Source organism: Coturnix japonica, chromosome 15 (genome assembly GCF_054131305.1).
Source record: "Coturnix japonica strain WE chromosome 15, WE-NBRP24, whole genome shotgun sequence".
NCBI classification, from domain to species: domain Eukaryota; kingdom Metazoa; phylum Chordata; class Aves; order Galliformes; family Phasianidae; genus Coturnix; species Coturnix japonica.
Genome location: NC_140677.1, coordinates 8,982,420 through 8,999,065, shown reverse-complemented (window position 1 = coordinate 8,999,065; position 16,646 = coordinate 8,982,420). Strand labels below are relative to the sequence as shown.

Here is a 16,646-nt window from a genome sequence, read left to right as displayed (position 1 = left end):
TTATCCCAGGGGAGATTCAGGTTGGACATTAGGGAAAATCTAATGAGTGATCAGGTGCTGGAATGGGCTGCCCAGGGAGTCACAGATCCTGAAGGTGCTCAAGAAACGTTTAGATGATGTACTGAGGGACACAGTTTAGTGGGTGATACTGGTGGCAGGTGGATGGTTGGACTGGATGAATTTAGACGTCTTTTCTAACTTTGGTGATGGATTCCCAAGATCCATGAATTATAGAATCCAAGTACCCATCAGGTCACCCCCTTATCCTATCCCCAGGGGTCACCCACTGCTTTGCAAACGCTGCCAACAACAATACGTGCATTTCATTTGTTTTTATTTAATTAAAAAAAAAAAAAAGTCATTGCAATGCCATTTAAATACAGAGATTTACAAATAGGTCCAAAACAGGACTAAAATATTCTTTGAAATGCTGTACTTTTAAATATTGTGCTTTCATAGATACATAAGAAAAATCAGCATATAAAAATACTTTACAAGGAATACACTCTAATATATGGATAAAAATACACATTTAAGTAATGCATTTCATCTTCATCTCATTCAAAATGCATAGGAAGGGATACAAGGACCAAGTTTTTCTTCCTTTTGTTTTAAAGCCTTTAATAAAAGTCTTCATTAAAAACCTATGAGAAGCCCCACCGAGCTTCCGCTGTTCAGAATATTGCATATAAAAACACGTTCGGCTGCACTGTCAATGCTCCACAGCATCAATTATGGCACATTACCTAGTTGTGGCAGCAATGGTATGGGATATTGCATACTTGAAGAGAAAATGGCTACACCGACAAGTAGCTGGATGGGGCTGGACAAGCCTCAAAGAAACACCCCAATACACAGGGCTATTGTGGAGGGACAGAGCTGCAAAGTGGGGATGGATGCAGGAGTGAGTCCTGGCTCAGTAAAATGAGGAACGTGCTGCATACAGCCCCTATGGCACCCAAACACAGCACTGGTATGGGGTGGTGATGGAGGAAATGAAATGGTGAGCGGGGAGTGGGGGTAGTGGTCAGCAGGGCTGCAGCCCCTGACCATGTAAGCTCCTCACCTCCACCATATCACCACGCCTGAGCCTTCACAGGGCAACGCAATGCCAGGGTGCCAGGAAGCTAAGATCATCATAAAGTGCTAAGACATGGAACACTGAGCATGGCTCATGTCTGCTACAGGAGGAATTCATGGCAAGGAGAGGAGGAGGAGCCCACAGCCGCATTTTGACTGTGCCTCCTGCAGATGGGGAAGCCATTGCAAATACCTCAGCTGCCTCCTCCCCATGCATGGCCTGGGAGCACACTGGGGCAGGGGGGACAAGCAAGGGCACCATGCTTGGAAAGCCATGGGAAGGCCAGCAGCAAGGCAATGGGGTTGACAAAGCAAACCCCCCTGGGCACTGTTAGTGCACGTAGGGAAGGGGATCCACAATCTCCATCTAATGAGGGGCTTCTCATGCCACTTCCTGGTAAGGTACAACAAGGTTCTATTAATTCAAAACATCAGCTGCTCTGGATAACATTTCTGCTGTTTACTTGTATTTTCTCCATAAAAATGGTATCCTCCATATGAAAAATGGTAGCTAAGCATTCGAGCAGGCATTTAGGGTCTTCAGCCTTGGGCACAGCCTTCTGCTGTATAGCACAGACAACCACACCGCTGATGGTGGGCACTGGGCTGAGCATGGGACAGCATGGAAGGGGCCGGCCTAAGGCAGCTGCAAACATCAATTTCTGAACAAGAACTGCACCTAGACACCATCAAGTGCATTTTGAACCGTCTTTTAAACAGGGCCCTCCATAGCCCAACAACTGGAAAGAAAGGGACTGCAGGAATCAGTTTATCAGGAGAGTTTGGAGGGTGGAACCGGGTACAACAGAAAAGGCATGGCATTTCTTGCTGTATGTGATAAACAGAGCAAACAAGGATAAAAATAGCACCATGTGTGTTTGTAGGATGGCCGAGGCCTGAAGTGCAAGGAGGCGCTGGGGCAGGACCCCATGCACCCCAATGCACTGGGAATGCAACAGCTCACCCCAGCCCAAGAAATGCACATCCAGCTTCAACCCTCCCAAGCAATGGTGGGTGGTCTACAGGTGACAGCTCACTGAAGACCCACCTCCCCCCTTGGAGCTGATGAGACACACAGCATTTACAAATACCAGTGCAAAAAACAGGAAGAACACCCCAAATACCACAATGGCTCAGCAGAGGCTCCAGGCATCGTCTACTGCGGCTGCTCACAGGGTCTGGACACTCGCCTTGACTTCGGCGTGGGCTGCCTGTGCCAGCAGCTCCCCATTCCCCTCAGGGGGAGCATTGGCAGCCAAAGGGTTTCGGCTGATCACCAGGTCCAGCTTGTCTCCGGCCTCTGAGATCAAGGGGACAGTCAGACAGCAGTCAAAGTCTCTCGTTCTGACGCGATTTACCTGTCGGGATGGATTTAGGATGTGCCATAGGAAGGAACAACAGAAACACCAGGTTTGTTAGTTGGAAAACACAAGGCTGGTGCTAAACCCACACCTGTGAAAACACACAGCACCTGGGACGGGACTCTGACAGAGGGGTCACAGCAGAGCACCCTTCTGAACTGGGCATGTCCTGCCTTAGCAGCGGAATGAATGGCTCTGTAACTGGTAGAGCAAAGGGGGAAAAGCCTGGATCAGGCAGAAATCCTGACCCCTGGAGTCTAGGACAGTATCACACCCTTTGAACTCAGGGCTCAAAAATCAATTCTCTAGTTCAAGCCTGTGGGAGAAAGGTTGCTACATGATTTTCTGCCATCGTAGCTTTTACCGGCCTTAAATCTGTGATGTGGGGTATTCAGCACCTAGAAAACAAACACAACACAGACCTTGAGGCTTCAATCGATCACTTTCCAGCTCAACAGGCAGTAAAAATCAGGACTATACTGAATAGTTCCTGCTTCTCCTCATGCCATTTACATCCTTCATTTTGGAGGAGTCCAGATGCATTTCACATGGGCTCAGAAGGCGGCTGCGGAGGCTGCAAATCCTCTCTGCAGGATTCAGCAGTGAAAGCACTTTTCCTACTCACTTGAGCATCTTGAAGCACGTTTCTAGGCTGGGTCACCTGCAGGAGCCATCCCAGCTCTCCTACCTACAGCTCCCAGAACATCTGGGCTCGGTGCCACGACAGCCCCAGGATGGAGAGGGCTGGCAAATAGCATGGGGAGGGGAAGCAGGGAAGGGAGAAAGGAATTTCCCACCCACCTTTGGAGTGAACATAACCCCTGAGGCCAGGCGTTGATTCCTTCTCAGGATAAGGGCTGGATGAGTCCATGCAACCCTTGCATCCAAAGCCCTTTCCCAGGATTAATACGTGCCCATGGAGCTGGGCTCTGTGATGGCAGCAGTGTCACCCTGCCCTAGCTGGCAGCTACCCAGCTGAACTCAGTACTGCTCCTTATAGATGAGTGACCAGGGTCAATTTCCAGGTTGCACACAGATGAGGAGAAATAAGCCATGAGCTTGCTTTGCCTTTGTTCCATGCTGGCTGGGCAGCTCCAGTGCAGAAAAGCCATTACAGTAATGCCACGCTCTGGGTAATCCATCAGTCAAGAGACAGAAGGTCCTTCACAGGGACAACATGTTTCATGGCCTTCAGCATTGGAATTTGCTTGCAGACGCATCATCATGCCCATAACCACTGTGAAGCATCCTCAGCAGCACATCGCCGTGCTTCTTGCTGGGATTTGCCTGTACCAGGTCTGCAATCCTTCATCCATCACTGCTGCACATGTCAATGCGATGGCAATCTCGCTGTCCTCTTGTAGGTAGAAGCTGTGCGGCACAGCATGTGGGGAGGGGGGGGTCTCAGAAGTCTCTGCTCTGTTTGGGATTTTGGGCACACCTCCCAGAGCACTTGGCACTCGCCAAGACAGACACATCCAACATTCAACAGAAAGGCAGCCTACAGCCTAATTAGCTTCTTGTTCATTCTTGCACCATCTTTTATTTGAATCTGAGAAGGAATAATTGTATAGCAGCCAACTGGCTAGAGATCATAACAAGCTTAAACAAGGTTCCCCACAGCGCTGCCAGCACTCCGGTTACCTGATGTACATAATATACTGGCTCTAATCCTGCTGCTAACAGCCCCCGCCTAGAAAGTAGCAAAACTAAACATCTTTCTGAGTGCTTCCAAATACGGTCACAATATCTGCATTTCCAAATGGTGGCAGTTTTTCCATCAAAGCAGCACTTTCTCGGTCATTATTTGAGTTGCTCCAAAGCGAAACTTGTTATTATTTGTCCATGTAAAGTTCTTTTCCAAACTCCAGAATGCCCCGTTCTTCCACTGTCCCTCTGGCAGGCAGATAAGCCCAAGTTACTTTTATTTGCCCAGAGTTTTGATTCTGTTTCTGCGTCACTTGTTTCAGACTGAGTGCCTTTCGAAGGATGGCATCCATGAAAAACACTTTGCTTGAAGGACGGCTGATTCTTAGAAAACTTGTAGTTGTCAAAGGCATGCACAGAACTTCATCAACACTGCTTAACTCCACGGGGGGGATTCACAAGAACACACATTGGTCCACACAGTCTAGTTTGTCCAAAAATCACCCTCTTTCATGATAGGAAAAGGATCGAGGGTGGTGAAGACGGAAAGCAACACGGCTTTTTGGTTGTGTTGGCTGTGAGCTGCCCGAGCCGAGACAGCACTGGGACAGCTGTGTGTGGAGGTGCTCCCTGGGCTGGGTGTCAGTTAGGGGAACCAGTTTTGCTACCTAGAGATTTCTTATACAAAACACAGGTCTCATTGAGAGTTAGGTGGTAGGTGCTCACCTAGTTGGCTAACTATTACCTTTCATTAAAGTTAGTGCTGTCATGGATGGGCCTCACTTCTCTCTTCCTCTCAGCCACTCATTCACTCCGTCCCAGCCTCCAGAACTGCATTTTGCATTTATTACCTGAAGCACTCTGTCATATGGCTTGAGGCCACACTGATCTGCTGGCCCATCCGGACGGACCATATTTACATAGACACCTTTTTCTAGCAGGCCATCCGACACACTGAATCCAAAGTCTTCACTCTCTGGGTCTTTGTGAAGTGTCATCTGGAGGGGTAGAAGCAGAAAGTACACATTGGAATGCTGCAGAGACAGCACAAACATCTACACTGCTTAATACTATTCATTAGTTCTCCTTAGAAACGTCCTACTTCCTGGCATACTGAGGACAAGAACCAGGTCATCTAATCCCCTTCCCTAGATCACAATCATACTTTGGTCTCTAAAGGAGATGTATGCAGTATCAGCAGCCAAAAGGGGACAAGCAATATCAAGGACAACTGTCTCCCTCCACCATGGTCCCCCTTTTCCATCCTTCCATGAACTGGGAGTGCATCTCTACCATTAGAGATGATGCTTTGCCTGCATCAGGGTGCTGGTGGCTCGGAAAGCCCCATGGCTGTGTGGTCTGTGGGCAGGACAGTGCCCAGGGTGATGCCCAGGAGCTGCCCACGTGGCCCAAACCTCAGCTCCAAACACCTCCAGCACCAGATGCTCCAGCAGAAAGAATGCTCACCCTATAACACAGCTAATTACTCAGCTCTCCTCTGTCAGGAATGAAGTTTTATTTGAAGGTGCATTTGCTATGCCCTGAAGGACAAAAGCAGATCAAACATGAAAAGGTTGTTTTTCCCAACAGCCTTAACTGCAGGTTTCACTCTGAAATCACTATGAAAGAAAAAGGAACCATTTTTTGACACCTCTCCAGCTCCCTTCCCTGCCTGCATTCTGCATCAACAGCTTCTACAGTTAATTACTGCTTCTAATTACCACTGCCTTGCATCACACTTAAACTGGCTGCATTCACCCGCATACTGAATTCAAACGAGTATTCTGTCACTCAGGTCCTACCATTCGCATCCCTTTAGGAAAGGCCAGGAATGAAGAGGAAGGGGACAGAAAATAAATGATTTCTCAGAAAAAAAAGGCAGCTTACAGGATGGCGTGTGCCACTGGCAAAGGGTCAACAGGGATCATTTTCTATGGGGCTGCAACACATCCATCAGCTTTTCCTATTGAGGTACCACTGTGCCAAGGCAAACCAACCCCTGGCAACACAGACCTTGTGAAACTCGAGGGGGGTAGGGGACATGATCTCCTGCATCTCTTTTTCCATCTTCTTCATGTCCAGGTTCCTCTCGTTCTTCTTGGCAGGGGAGCTGCTGCTCTCAGTCTGTCCAGTGTCACAGCTGGAGTTTGCTTTCCTCAACGGGCTCAGTCCTGATGGATTGACAGAGTCCAGGAGCAGCTTGCTGCCCTCCAGGCCCAAGTTGTGCACGCTCCCCGTCATGATGGATGCCTGTGGGGCAGGGACACAGAGTCACTCGGCTGAGGTAGGAGCAGACAACACAGGAATAAAAGACAACGAGGGAATCAAGACAGAAGAACATGCTGACCTCAGGGGAGCTCCCACAGGAACTGGTGGATCTCCAGCCTACTTCTGTGGGCTGCAGCCTATCGTCAGCATTGCACAGTGCTGGCAATGGCCCCAGGAAGGCAGCACCACAGACTGCTGAGGCCAAGTCAGCAGAGAAATTATGATTTTATCTGTCAGTAAATGGCAGCCTTCAATGAGTAAAACTGAGTTAAAAATATGAAATTAAGTAGTTTTTAAGCCTGGTCATCCTTGATAGCATCCATTAAACGATGCCCCTAAGTAGATTCTACTCCATTTGGCAATGCTTTTCGCTAATGAAATTACACTGATCAAAGCTAATGAAGGAGTAAAGAATCCAGTCTGTGGAACCTCAACTGGTTCCAGAGTCTATTTAAACAGCATAATGAAAACCATCATTATGAAGTTCAGGCTCCAAACATCTGCAGTCCTATTAAATGTCAAAAGGTAGCAGCAAGAAAAGGAAAGACAGGGAGCAGACAGCAAAATTCTGCAGTGCTAAGCATGGCAAGTCAAAGAGCAATCACTCTTGCACACAGGGGAAATAAATCCCTAATCAAGGCTTCTGTCTCTTTTCTGCAAGCTGGAACAAAGGTAAATAAAGCAGATTCTGGTGGCAGTGATGAAAATGCCGGCACTACCTACATTATCCCAAAAGGAGATGGAAAAACATGGAAACCCTTTGAGTGCATAGCAGGCTTTTGAGTGTTGTCCAAACTGAAGGTGACTAATTTTTGAGGGAAGACTCCTCAAAAACTGCTAGGAAACTCACAAACTAAAAAGATTTCCATATTTTATCCATCACTTTTAGGATTGTGTGGGTAGTGCTGGAGCTTGTCTGCACTTTGCAACATTTCTTTAAATTCTCTTTAAAAGCATTGCTTGAAATGTAACAGCTCCAAAGCCTTTAAGCGTGACTCAAAAGCCCACGTATCCCTGCAAAAGGGATGGGCAGAAAGATTATTTTCTCTGTCCTGGCATTTCACGATAGCCAAACAAATCCCTTCTTTTGCATTAAGATCCGCCATTATGCAGAAGAGAATCATCTATGCATCATTTCAGAGTGGTACTTTTTCCTCAAACAGCCACTGACAATAACGGGAAACAAGCACATGGGCCAGAGACGCCCACAAAACCATTTCCGACCCAAACCCAGTGTTACTGGATTGGAAAAGCATGACAACTGGCATCTCTCCAGGCACCTTATCAGGCACTGCATGGGGACACCGTCCCTACGCAATCTGCTGGAACAGCAAATGTCCACCAATTTCCAGACTCCTCCCTCCTCCTCCAACCCTGGGGAACTACTTTGGCTATCAGCCCCATCTTTGGGGTGACCAAGGACCCAGCCCTGCATGCCTTCCCCAGACATCTGCATGTAGGAGGTGTAAGAAGGGAGCAGCTTGTGGGATTGAACTACTGGGTCCCATCCCACAGGGCACATTTGCTGCCCCCACTGCTCTACAATCTCAAGAGAGGCCTTTATTTGCATCCCACAGCTTAGTAATGCAGGCTCCCCATCCAATAACCGGACACAATAACACGACCTCCAAAGCATTTTGGATAAAGAAAAGAGAAAGTGGTTCGTAAGGAGAGGAAACACCTTTATTTCTGCAGGAAGCAATTACTTTCTCAGATCTTTCCAGGGGAAGAGTGTCTGAAAAGCTTCCAATTACCCATTTTACTGAAACAGTTTCCGTCAGAGTGACAGCTGAATGCAAGATGCATGTTGTTCCTGTCTATACTTAAAGCAAGCTTCGGTCCCAATGGGTTTTCGCTTGGCGCTTGTGACAAACAGTACCTTCCCATGTAAGGGCTTATCATTTGATAGGGGAGCTTTGCCAACAGTCAGGTGAAGATTGTTGGCCAGCAGCAATTTGCAAAAAGAGCATTAATAATTCCTCAGCTCTGGGGGAAAGTATGTGCAAGGAACTGCCTGAGGAGATGTAGTTATCCATCAGCACACCCCTGAAATGGCCAAAACTCGAACCCTTCCTCACACCACCAACAGCACAGGGGTGCTGTGAGCAATCAGCACATCTGGGGAAACTGCTTAGCATTCAAGTCAAGAGCAGAACAGATCGGCAGCAAATTCGTAAAGTGATTTACCTCAATCTCCCTCAAAAGTTCAGACTGGCCGCATGTTTCCAAATCCTCCAAAGCTTCTCCAAAAACACGCCAAAAACTATCCTCGTGAGTGGTCTCAAGGCCATTTTGGCGGTTGGGGTATCTGTTGTAACGTAGGAACCAAACATTGTCAGCACTCTTCTGCAGCAGGATGAAAGCCGCGAGGCTACAGCAAGTGTCTCACCAGTAAAAGCAGAGACTTGAAGAGTCTTCATATACAAAAGCAAACAATATGAACTTTTCAGACAAGAGTCCGAACGAGACCTCCATGCATTTACTAACTGGGCAAGCGTCCTTCAAAGGAAGAATTAAGTTGGTGTAGTGATGTCAAAGTTCAAAGGGTAAATTAAAAAGTGCCTGTAGGAAGATTGTAGGTTTAGGAAGACGTTTTGGTGAAATAGAGAAGTGAAAGAAAAAAGGATGCGTTATGGGTAAACCAGGAGCCTCAGAGACTGTTAGTACAAAGGCTGATGGGATAGAGCTCAGATCTGAGACACAGAACACCTGAGAAGAGAGAGAAAAACACAGAGGGTAACAGACATGGTGAGAAAAATGGTAAATACATTAGGTCTCTATGAGAATAAATAATGCAAAGATGTATATAAAAATGATTGCCCTAGGCTGGACAAATAAACGCACACTAATATTGACAGTGTCAGCGTATAACCCATACAAACCAAGTTTCATTTGCTTTGAGATGGCCAAGGAAGTGAGCTTTTGTGCTACACAACTCATTGCATTACAGCTGTGTATAGACTCTCTCCAGTTCTCTGGCTACAGAGAAAGGGAACCTCTCTCCAGTCGGTGCAAACACATGGTAACGTGAACAACATCAGATCATCAGCACTCATTTTAACCAGAAGCCTCTTGAAGGCAACTTTCAGTGGTGGTAAAACAAGGTCACAGTACAGTCACTGATGTGTCATGGGAGGATGGTGATATTACATCAGCCTTAATGCATCTTCCATGCATCCTATTAGGAGCTGTACAGACAAAGATCCACCTGTGCAACATCTGGCAGCAGCTTGCATGGGACACGTCTCCACCAGAGTCACTTAGCAAAGTCAAAACATTGTACTTGAGTACAAATCAAAGAGTGGTTGGCTTCAATTATACATATACAACTCCCTGAGCTATCAATAGCACATCTTTCCCAGATCTGTACTAACAGCAAAGTCTTTAGCACATGCTTTGCTTTTCATCCATTGGTTTAAAGGAGAGTTTGTAGCAGGTATAACCTCAAACACACACACACTTTTGGTCCTTGTGGGATTGTCACCTGCCTGGAGGCTGGTATCTGACATGGCTGATTGTATTTTAAATTCACCCCCTACCTCTTTTAAAGCAGCAGCTTTTAACAGGCAGAGAGGTCAAAAAAACACCCAGCAGGACTTTATAAAAACAAACCAAAATTCCCCCCTGAGAAGGAGTTTTCAATTCTTTTCCCTTACTCATTTCCTTCCTCTGCTCCAGGTTTCCTAAGAGGCAAAAGTCCCTTCCAGTTACGGATTTCTTGCCTCTCAGCTACAACAAACACCCAGGACTTGGATGAATCAGCCCTCACACCACTGGGTCAGCAGGTTTTTCCAGGCTAAGGGCAGCCAGGGTTAGAAAGGTTTTGTTTTTCTCCCTTAAGAAAAGGGCTCAGCAGCACGAACCGTTTCACTTGCACTTTGACATCAGGGCTCAGAGCCCTCATTAGGGACACACGGGGTTTCGAGGGTTCACATTTGCTAACTTCAGCTGCCGGTGGCCTCGCCGGGAAGGCCACGAGAGAGCAGCGACCTCTGTGAGCCGGCTCTTGCTGAGAGGCAAAACAAGAACAAAGTCTCAGCCACTGCCAGCCTTCCTGCCAGCTTGATCATCTTTAAATAGGTGGAAATGGCCATGAGATGTTCTAAGGGTTTTGTCTGGACAAACAAAAATTAAGGGAAAATAATTATAAAAGAAAAGAATCGACAGCAACAACACGACACACACAACTATGGGGACTCTGAAGGATGTCAAGGGGAGGGTTAGTTACAGGGCAACAGGGCTTTTCCACTGTGCATGATTTGGAGAGGGGCTGAGGCAGATTCAGCAGGATTTTCACCCCAAAAGAGGGGGCAGCTGCAATCTGCTCTGTGTGCCTGGGAGGTGTTCTGGGATTTCTTCCACTCCGGCAGAGCTGGGGGATTAACTTGGTTACATTCACGCTGTGTGGTTTTGTCCATGTGTTGGAAGGGCGAAAGCGTGGTGGAGAGAGACATCCAGCCACACCTTTAGGAGATTTTATCTCAGCTATACAACCTCATACTAGTCCTCCATGAGCTTTTGATGGCTTTTTTGGCTTTGTGGCATCAAGCCGCTGAGAAGCTACATTCTTACTCTAAAGTCTCTGGCCAACACAACACCCTGGCCACAACTATTTGTAACACCCGAACGATGAAAGCACCACAGCCTTTACATGGCATGAGACACGGTAAGAACCTGTGGTCCGTGTAGCTGAGACTGTTCTAATTCCAGACATTAGTGTCACCAGGCCATGGCAGAAATGCCACAGAGCATCTCTGAGGAGGTCATTTGATAGAGCAGATCACTACTCCAGCACCCGCCCCACAGATGCCTGATGCCATGATGGGGCATTGCTGGCCAACCCACTGCATCACAATCAGTGCCCTCTCATACCCACATCTGCAGAAGGGCCTCCCTACCTCCTACCACCCCTCCGCACCTGCTGGGCTTGTCCCAGTCGTCTTCACTGAAGCTTCCATCCATGTAGGGGTAGCTTTTCCTGGGGTCTGCAGGTGGGGTGCTGCTCTTTTGCCTGCTGTGTCTCCATTCATGTGGATGAAGGGCAATGCCTGCAGCCTGAGGTATGTACGTACCTAGGCAAGGCAAGAGGTGGGGGAAAAAGAGGTAACATCTGGTTAGAAAACCCAAGAGGAGTAAATGCCAGGAGAGCTTCCATCCCTAGATCCCAAACTTGTAGCAATTTAGGTTACGTACTGCATTCACCTCAGTCTTTCAAAAGAAGATATTCTTCCCATATTTTCTTTCTCTAACCAAAGCAATTTCTCAGGATCAAATGGGTCCAATAGGAGGAAATCAGACAAGTTTCACTAAGTTTGCCCCCAAGGACTTCCCCATATCGTTGGATGTCTTGTTCCAGAGATGCAAAACCAACCCCTACCAAGTCACAAGATCTCCAGGTCTCATGAGAAGCTGTCTGGACAGAAACCCTTCAAAACAGAGCATTCCTCAGCAATTTCAGTGCCAGCTGCCATGGAAATAAATCTCCCAAGTCCCCTGTCCACCTCCTCCTGCCCATTCAACACTTCAGAGAAATCCCCACAGCCTTTCCAAGAAACATCGTGCACTTCCATTGCACCCTGTGCCAAGCGAACAGGAAGAGGTAAAAGAGAAACACATAATTAAGGGAGACTTGACCTCCCGCATGGCTAAGAGCACTGGAAATACCCAAAGACGCTGCCAGAACTTCCTTTCAAAATGCCAAAGCCTGTTATTTCATTTAGCTGAGGGTTTCCTCTGTGTGTTTTTAAAGGTTAGACTGCTCTGGAAAGAGCCCCAGCAAAGTGCTCACCAATGTTTTACACCAGGCAGGAGCATTTGCTGCTTGCTACAGCATAGGAACGAGGTCCCTGGGCGCAGGGCCCTGCAGCGGAATGGGCACAGGGATGTGTGCACAGAGCTGGCCCTCCGGTGCCACCACTTTCACCTCCTCCTTAAGGAGACAAGGGATGGATCCCTGGGATTCAGAGCCACCTGGTGGCACGTTCCTGCCAAGCCCAGCACAGCTCCCTGCTCAAACCTGAGCAGCGTTTTGTGGAGCTGCTTTAGGGTTTTTGTTTTCCTTCGACACAGGCTAATACTAGCTCACATCACTGAATCTGAGCTGGACTGTTCTCCAGTGCCTTTCTCCAAGTGAAAACTTATTCCCATGATGGAACATCCTCCATCCCAATTCCATACGTCTGCCAGAAACCACAGCTGAATAAATCTGGCCTCCAAGACATCTGATCACTCACCAGGGAGTCAGAGATACTGTCTCATAGCATTACCTTGATTATTTTGTTAAGTGAGTGCTTCTAGTCACAAGATGTTCTTGTGGATTTTAAAACATCCTGAAGGGGATTAATACAGTCTACATGGCCTCTCTGGGGAACTAAAAGTGAGCTGCAGGCCAAATACTTTCTAAGACATATGGACAGTGAATACTTATCCGATTACGTGAATTGTAAAATGTTTTAATGATTTTGAAACTGCTGTGAACAGTATGATGCTATCTATGTAAGCCAGAAGAAACAAAGCCAATAAAAATCTAAAATAGATATATCAACTCAGAGCACCACATGAATGCATTTTAAAATACATTTTGTTCCTTGCTGAAAGGGAGAAGCTGTGCTAGCACAATTAGACCACAGCCTTTGGCTTATGTTCATTCTCCAGACAGGCTTGGAAGCTCTGTCTGTCTTTGCCTTGGCTCACAGACCCGTGAGAAAAGTCATCTTACCTTGGCTTCCATACCCAGCATCAATGCCGGAGCCATCCCAGGACTCCATAGCGCTGTCTACACTAGGAATAGTGGTAGAGTACATCTCAGACAGCTTGCTAGTTTTCTGGGAGTCCGTCAGTTCATCTTCAGGGTCACTCACTTCATTGATACTCCCAGACTTCTTGGGATAGGATTCTGAAAGCAAAATAAGACACTTTTGAAGGCACAAGGAACAGCACTCAGGGAAGGGCTTATGTTGCTGTGAGAGCAAGTTCAGCTACTCTAAGGCTCCTGAAGAACCTCTTCAGCTCTTCAAAGGTAACTGAGAAAGGCCTGTGCCAAACTTTTTATTCCAAGCAGTTTCCATTTTTCAAAGTTTCAGTGAGATTCCCACAACACAACTTGGTACCAAACTATAGAGCTGAATTTGTAACCCCTCATCAAGACTGTTCTATTTTGTACCAATTCAGGGCTGAACACCACCCAAAGAGCCTCCCACGTAGTCTCAAGACAACAGTGGAATCCCTGGGCCTTGTACTTTGAGGCTGAATTTTCCTCTGATTACTGATGAGAAAATGGAGAGCTGAATGGGGATGATGAAGCTAAGATCTTCCCTTTCATTATTTTAGTAATAATAGGCTCTTATTATCATTAGACCAAGTTCCCTTCCATGTAAAAGCTATACGGGGAATGGTTTCTCAGCACAAGCTGACTATAAAGTCCTCATTGATTAAATCTCCTGTTAGCCATCCACACCCTGGATCTCCAACTCATAGAACTTAGCTGGGATAAAAATGCTCGCTGATAGCCTGCATTTGTCAATGAGGACAGATTATTTTCCCAAACAAAGGCCAGTTTTCTAAAAGTCCTTATTTTCCAACCATTCAGAAGATTGCTCATCATAATTAACTGGCAATTACCTTGAAATTTCAATTACACCTGCTTCAATTCTCAGAATGATTAACGAGTCTCCAACTGGCACTTGCATGTCAATTAATTCAGCAAGTGGCTGTGACAGTTCTAAGTGTCAGAAGTGGAAAAAATAGTATTTCATAGCAAGGATCAAAACACTTGGCTTCAGGGAATGAGATGGGCTTTCTTGAAAAGACCCTACTGTGTATAGGATCTCTTGCAGACTCCCACCCCAGAGCAGGAACCCCAACTCACTCTCCATCTGTTTCTTGATCTTCAGCGTTACTGTCTCCCCTGCCATCTGCAGCAGGTGGATGGCTTCACTCAGTGGCTTGCCCTTGAGGCTCACATTATTGATGGCAAGTATTCGGTCACCGATGTGGATGGCTCCGGTTCTGGAGAGGAAAGATACTGTTAGGGACTTCATAGAGGCAACCCTCCTCAGGCCATTAAGCTGCTGCTGCTTCAAGCAACAGCAAATTAACTCTCAGCTCTTTAAACACGTCTGGGTTTCCTCCTGGCATTCTGTATACCCCTGTTCACCAACACTACCAAGAATTTGGCTTACACCACCTTTCACCTCTGTATACATACATGCAGGCACATGAACACATGCTCACTTCAGTTCCTAGACCTCTTGGTAGCTGGACATCAAAACAGACTACATTTTAAACTCTTTGAAGTCATGGGGGTGTACATGTATTGCCAGTGGAGCAATGTCTACAGGTGGAACTGATGAGCAGGTTCCATGGCATGGACAGAAGACAAAGCTAAACTAACAAACCAACAAAAGATCCAGCCCAACACATGCAGACTGTGTGGGCATACATGAGCTGAGCAAGTTGCAAACTAGTTTTTGATCTCTTTTAAGTTCCCTCATATGCTCCCTAACACTGGCACGTTAGAGCAGCAATCCTTTCCTCCAGCACTGCTGCGATGTTCAGCTATCAAGGACTTTGCATGATCAAACCAGGAGATGCAAATCTAGACAGACATGTCTTTTTGCCCATGGCAACATGCTTCTTTCCAAGGCTGTATCCAGTCCAAATCAGACTGCTGCTCCTGCAGAAATGGGATCTGATACACTGTCAAAACAGCAGGCAAAACAACTCCTTGCGTTTCCCCCTAATGTGGAACTTCAGAGGCATGCTGCTGCATCTACTGCAAAACATCTTGGATATGGTTTAGTGGGCAATATTGATGGGAGGTGGACGGTTGGGCAAGATGATTTTACAGGTCTTTTCAAACCTTAATCCTTCTATGCTTCTATGATTCCACAGCACATAAATCAAACCAGAACACAACAACTAGGCAGGACTGTTTGCTCTGCTGCTGCTGAGGTATTCAGTTTGTCGTAATAGTCCTGCACAGCCACTAGATGTCCGTATTGTCCCATCCTAGTCAGCCCAAAAAAGCCCTCAAGGAAAACTCTAGTACTCCCAGTATACATCACACTGCAAAGGGAGTATTTGTCTTAAAAGTTTCATCTACACGGACAAAAACAAACAAAGCTGAACTGCTAATACTTTAATGCAACCCTTCGCTACCTTCAGTGCCTTATTTGAGGTTCTATCAGAGAGCTGAGCCAGGGCTGATCTCTCATGAATACTTCTCCCCACTGCCAGCCCCTGCATAGCACCATTGCTCTGTAGATACTGTGAGACTCCCTCGGCAGGAAAACACAGAAAATATCAAAGAGATGTCACATCAAAGGGGAAAAAGTTAATCAATCCCCTCTACTGTCCACTGTGTGGACAGGTAAATCCAGGGATTTACCTAGAGCATGGGCAGAGTTCACATCCCTTCTCCCATTTGCCAACATGTGATGGTGCTCAGTACTCCTGGACAAAACCATCCTGCAGCCTCCTGTGTCTGACCAGGTGGCGTCAGAAGAGGCTGCCAAGCCCTTGAAATCCCTTTAAAATATCAATGACCACTAAAAAAAATCGCTCTTGGAGAACTATTAAACCTCAACCAGAAATGAACTGTATTGGTCCCTTCCCCACACAGGACAAAAACAAGTCGTGTGGCCAAGGGCAAAGTCACCCATGGGCACTGAAGGAGATGAAACAGAGAAGCCATCACTTGACATCATCAACCCAACAGCCTGTGCTGCCTTTGTAGGTTTCTATAGGATGGGACACATACAAGGAGAAAAATGCTCAAGGTCAAGATAAAACCCAAGTCATCTGCATCTGAAGCCTTTTCAGCTAAGACAGCTTGTCACTGCTGTGACAGACGTGTGACAGGTCCTAGAGGACACCCTGCCTTCCCCAGCACAGAGCCAGAGTGCAGATCGTCCCCTGTGCCTCTCCAGGAATGGCAGCCACGTCCCTATTACCAGATGCCAGGATCCAGTCCACCCCACAGCAGCACCGCTGAAACACGTGCTGTGCTCCAGCAAAACAGCTTTAACTCCTGTTATTCAGAAACCCATCACACCCTTCAGAGCACAGCTAAGAGTGTCTCTGGCACAGAGCTGAGCACAGTTGACAGGAAATGGACAAATCAGGATAAAACTAAGAGCATCCCTCATCCCTTGAGAAGGTTAAGCCACTCCTTTCTGCTGCTCCCAGGAGAAAGACCTGCAACCATCTCAGCAGAACATGCACCTCTCTGCAGTCAGCCTTCATCCCAGCACTCCTCTCCCTCCCTGCAAGGAGCCAAGGTTACCAGGA

The 16,646-nt window shown here is 47.0% G+C and overlaps 1 protein-coding gene across 14 annotated transcripts in view; it reads right to left on the bottom strand.

Annotated features, from left to right (window-relative positions):
- Window positions 1–317: 317 nt before the first annotated feature.
- The window catches only part of GRIP2 (glutamate receptor interacting protein 2), a 205,773-nt gene continuing 189,444 nt past the window's right edge, over window positions 318–16,646 (bottom strand). For 11 of the 14 annotated variants that reach the window (XM_085516841.1, XM_085516839.1, XM_015875369.3 and 8 more), the window contains 7 exons: window positions 14,224–14,363; window positions 13,075–13,251; window positions 11,275–11,428; window positions 8,544–8,664; window positions 6,102–6,338; window positions 4,940–5,086; window positions 318–2,438 (listed from right to left, as the gene is read on the bottom strand). In XM_085516841.1, the coding sequence (XP_085372967.1) occupies window positions 2,250–2,438; window positions 4,940–5,086; window positions 6,102–6,338; window positions 8,544–8,664; window positions 11,275–11,428; window positions 13,075–13,251; window positions 14,224–14,363 (1,165 nt within the window). In that variant the 3' untranslated portion in view covers window positions 318–2,249. The other 3 variants (XM_085516846.1, XM_085516845.1, XM_015875373.3) reach the window with 1 other exon arrangement.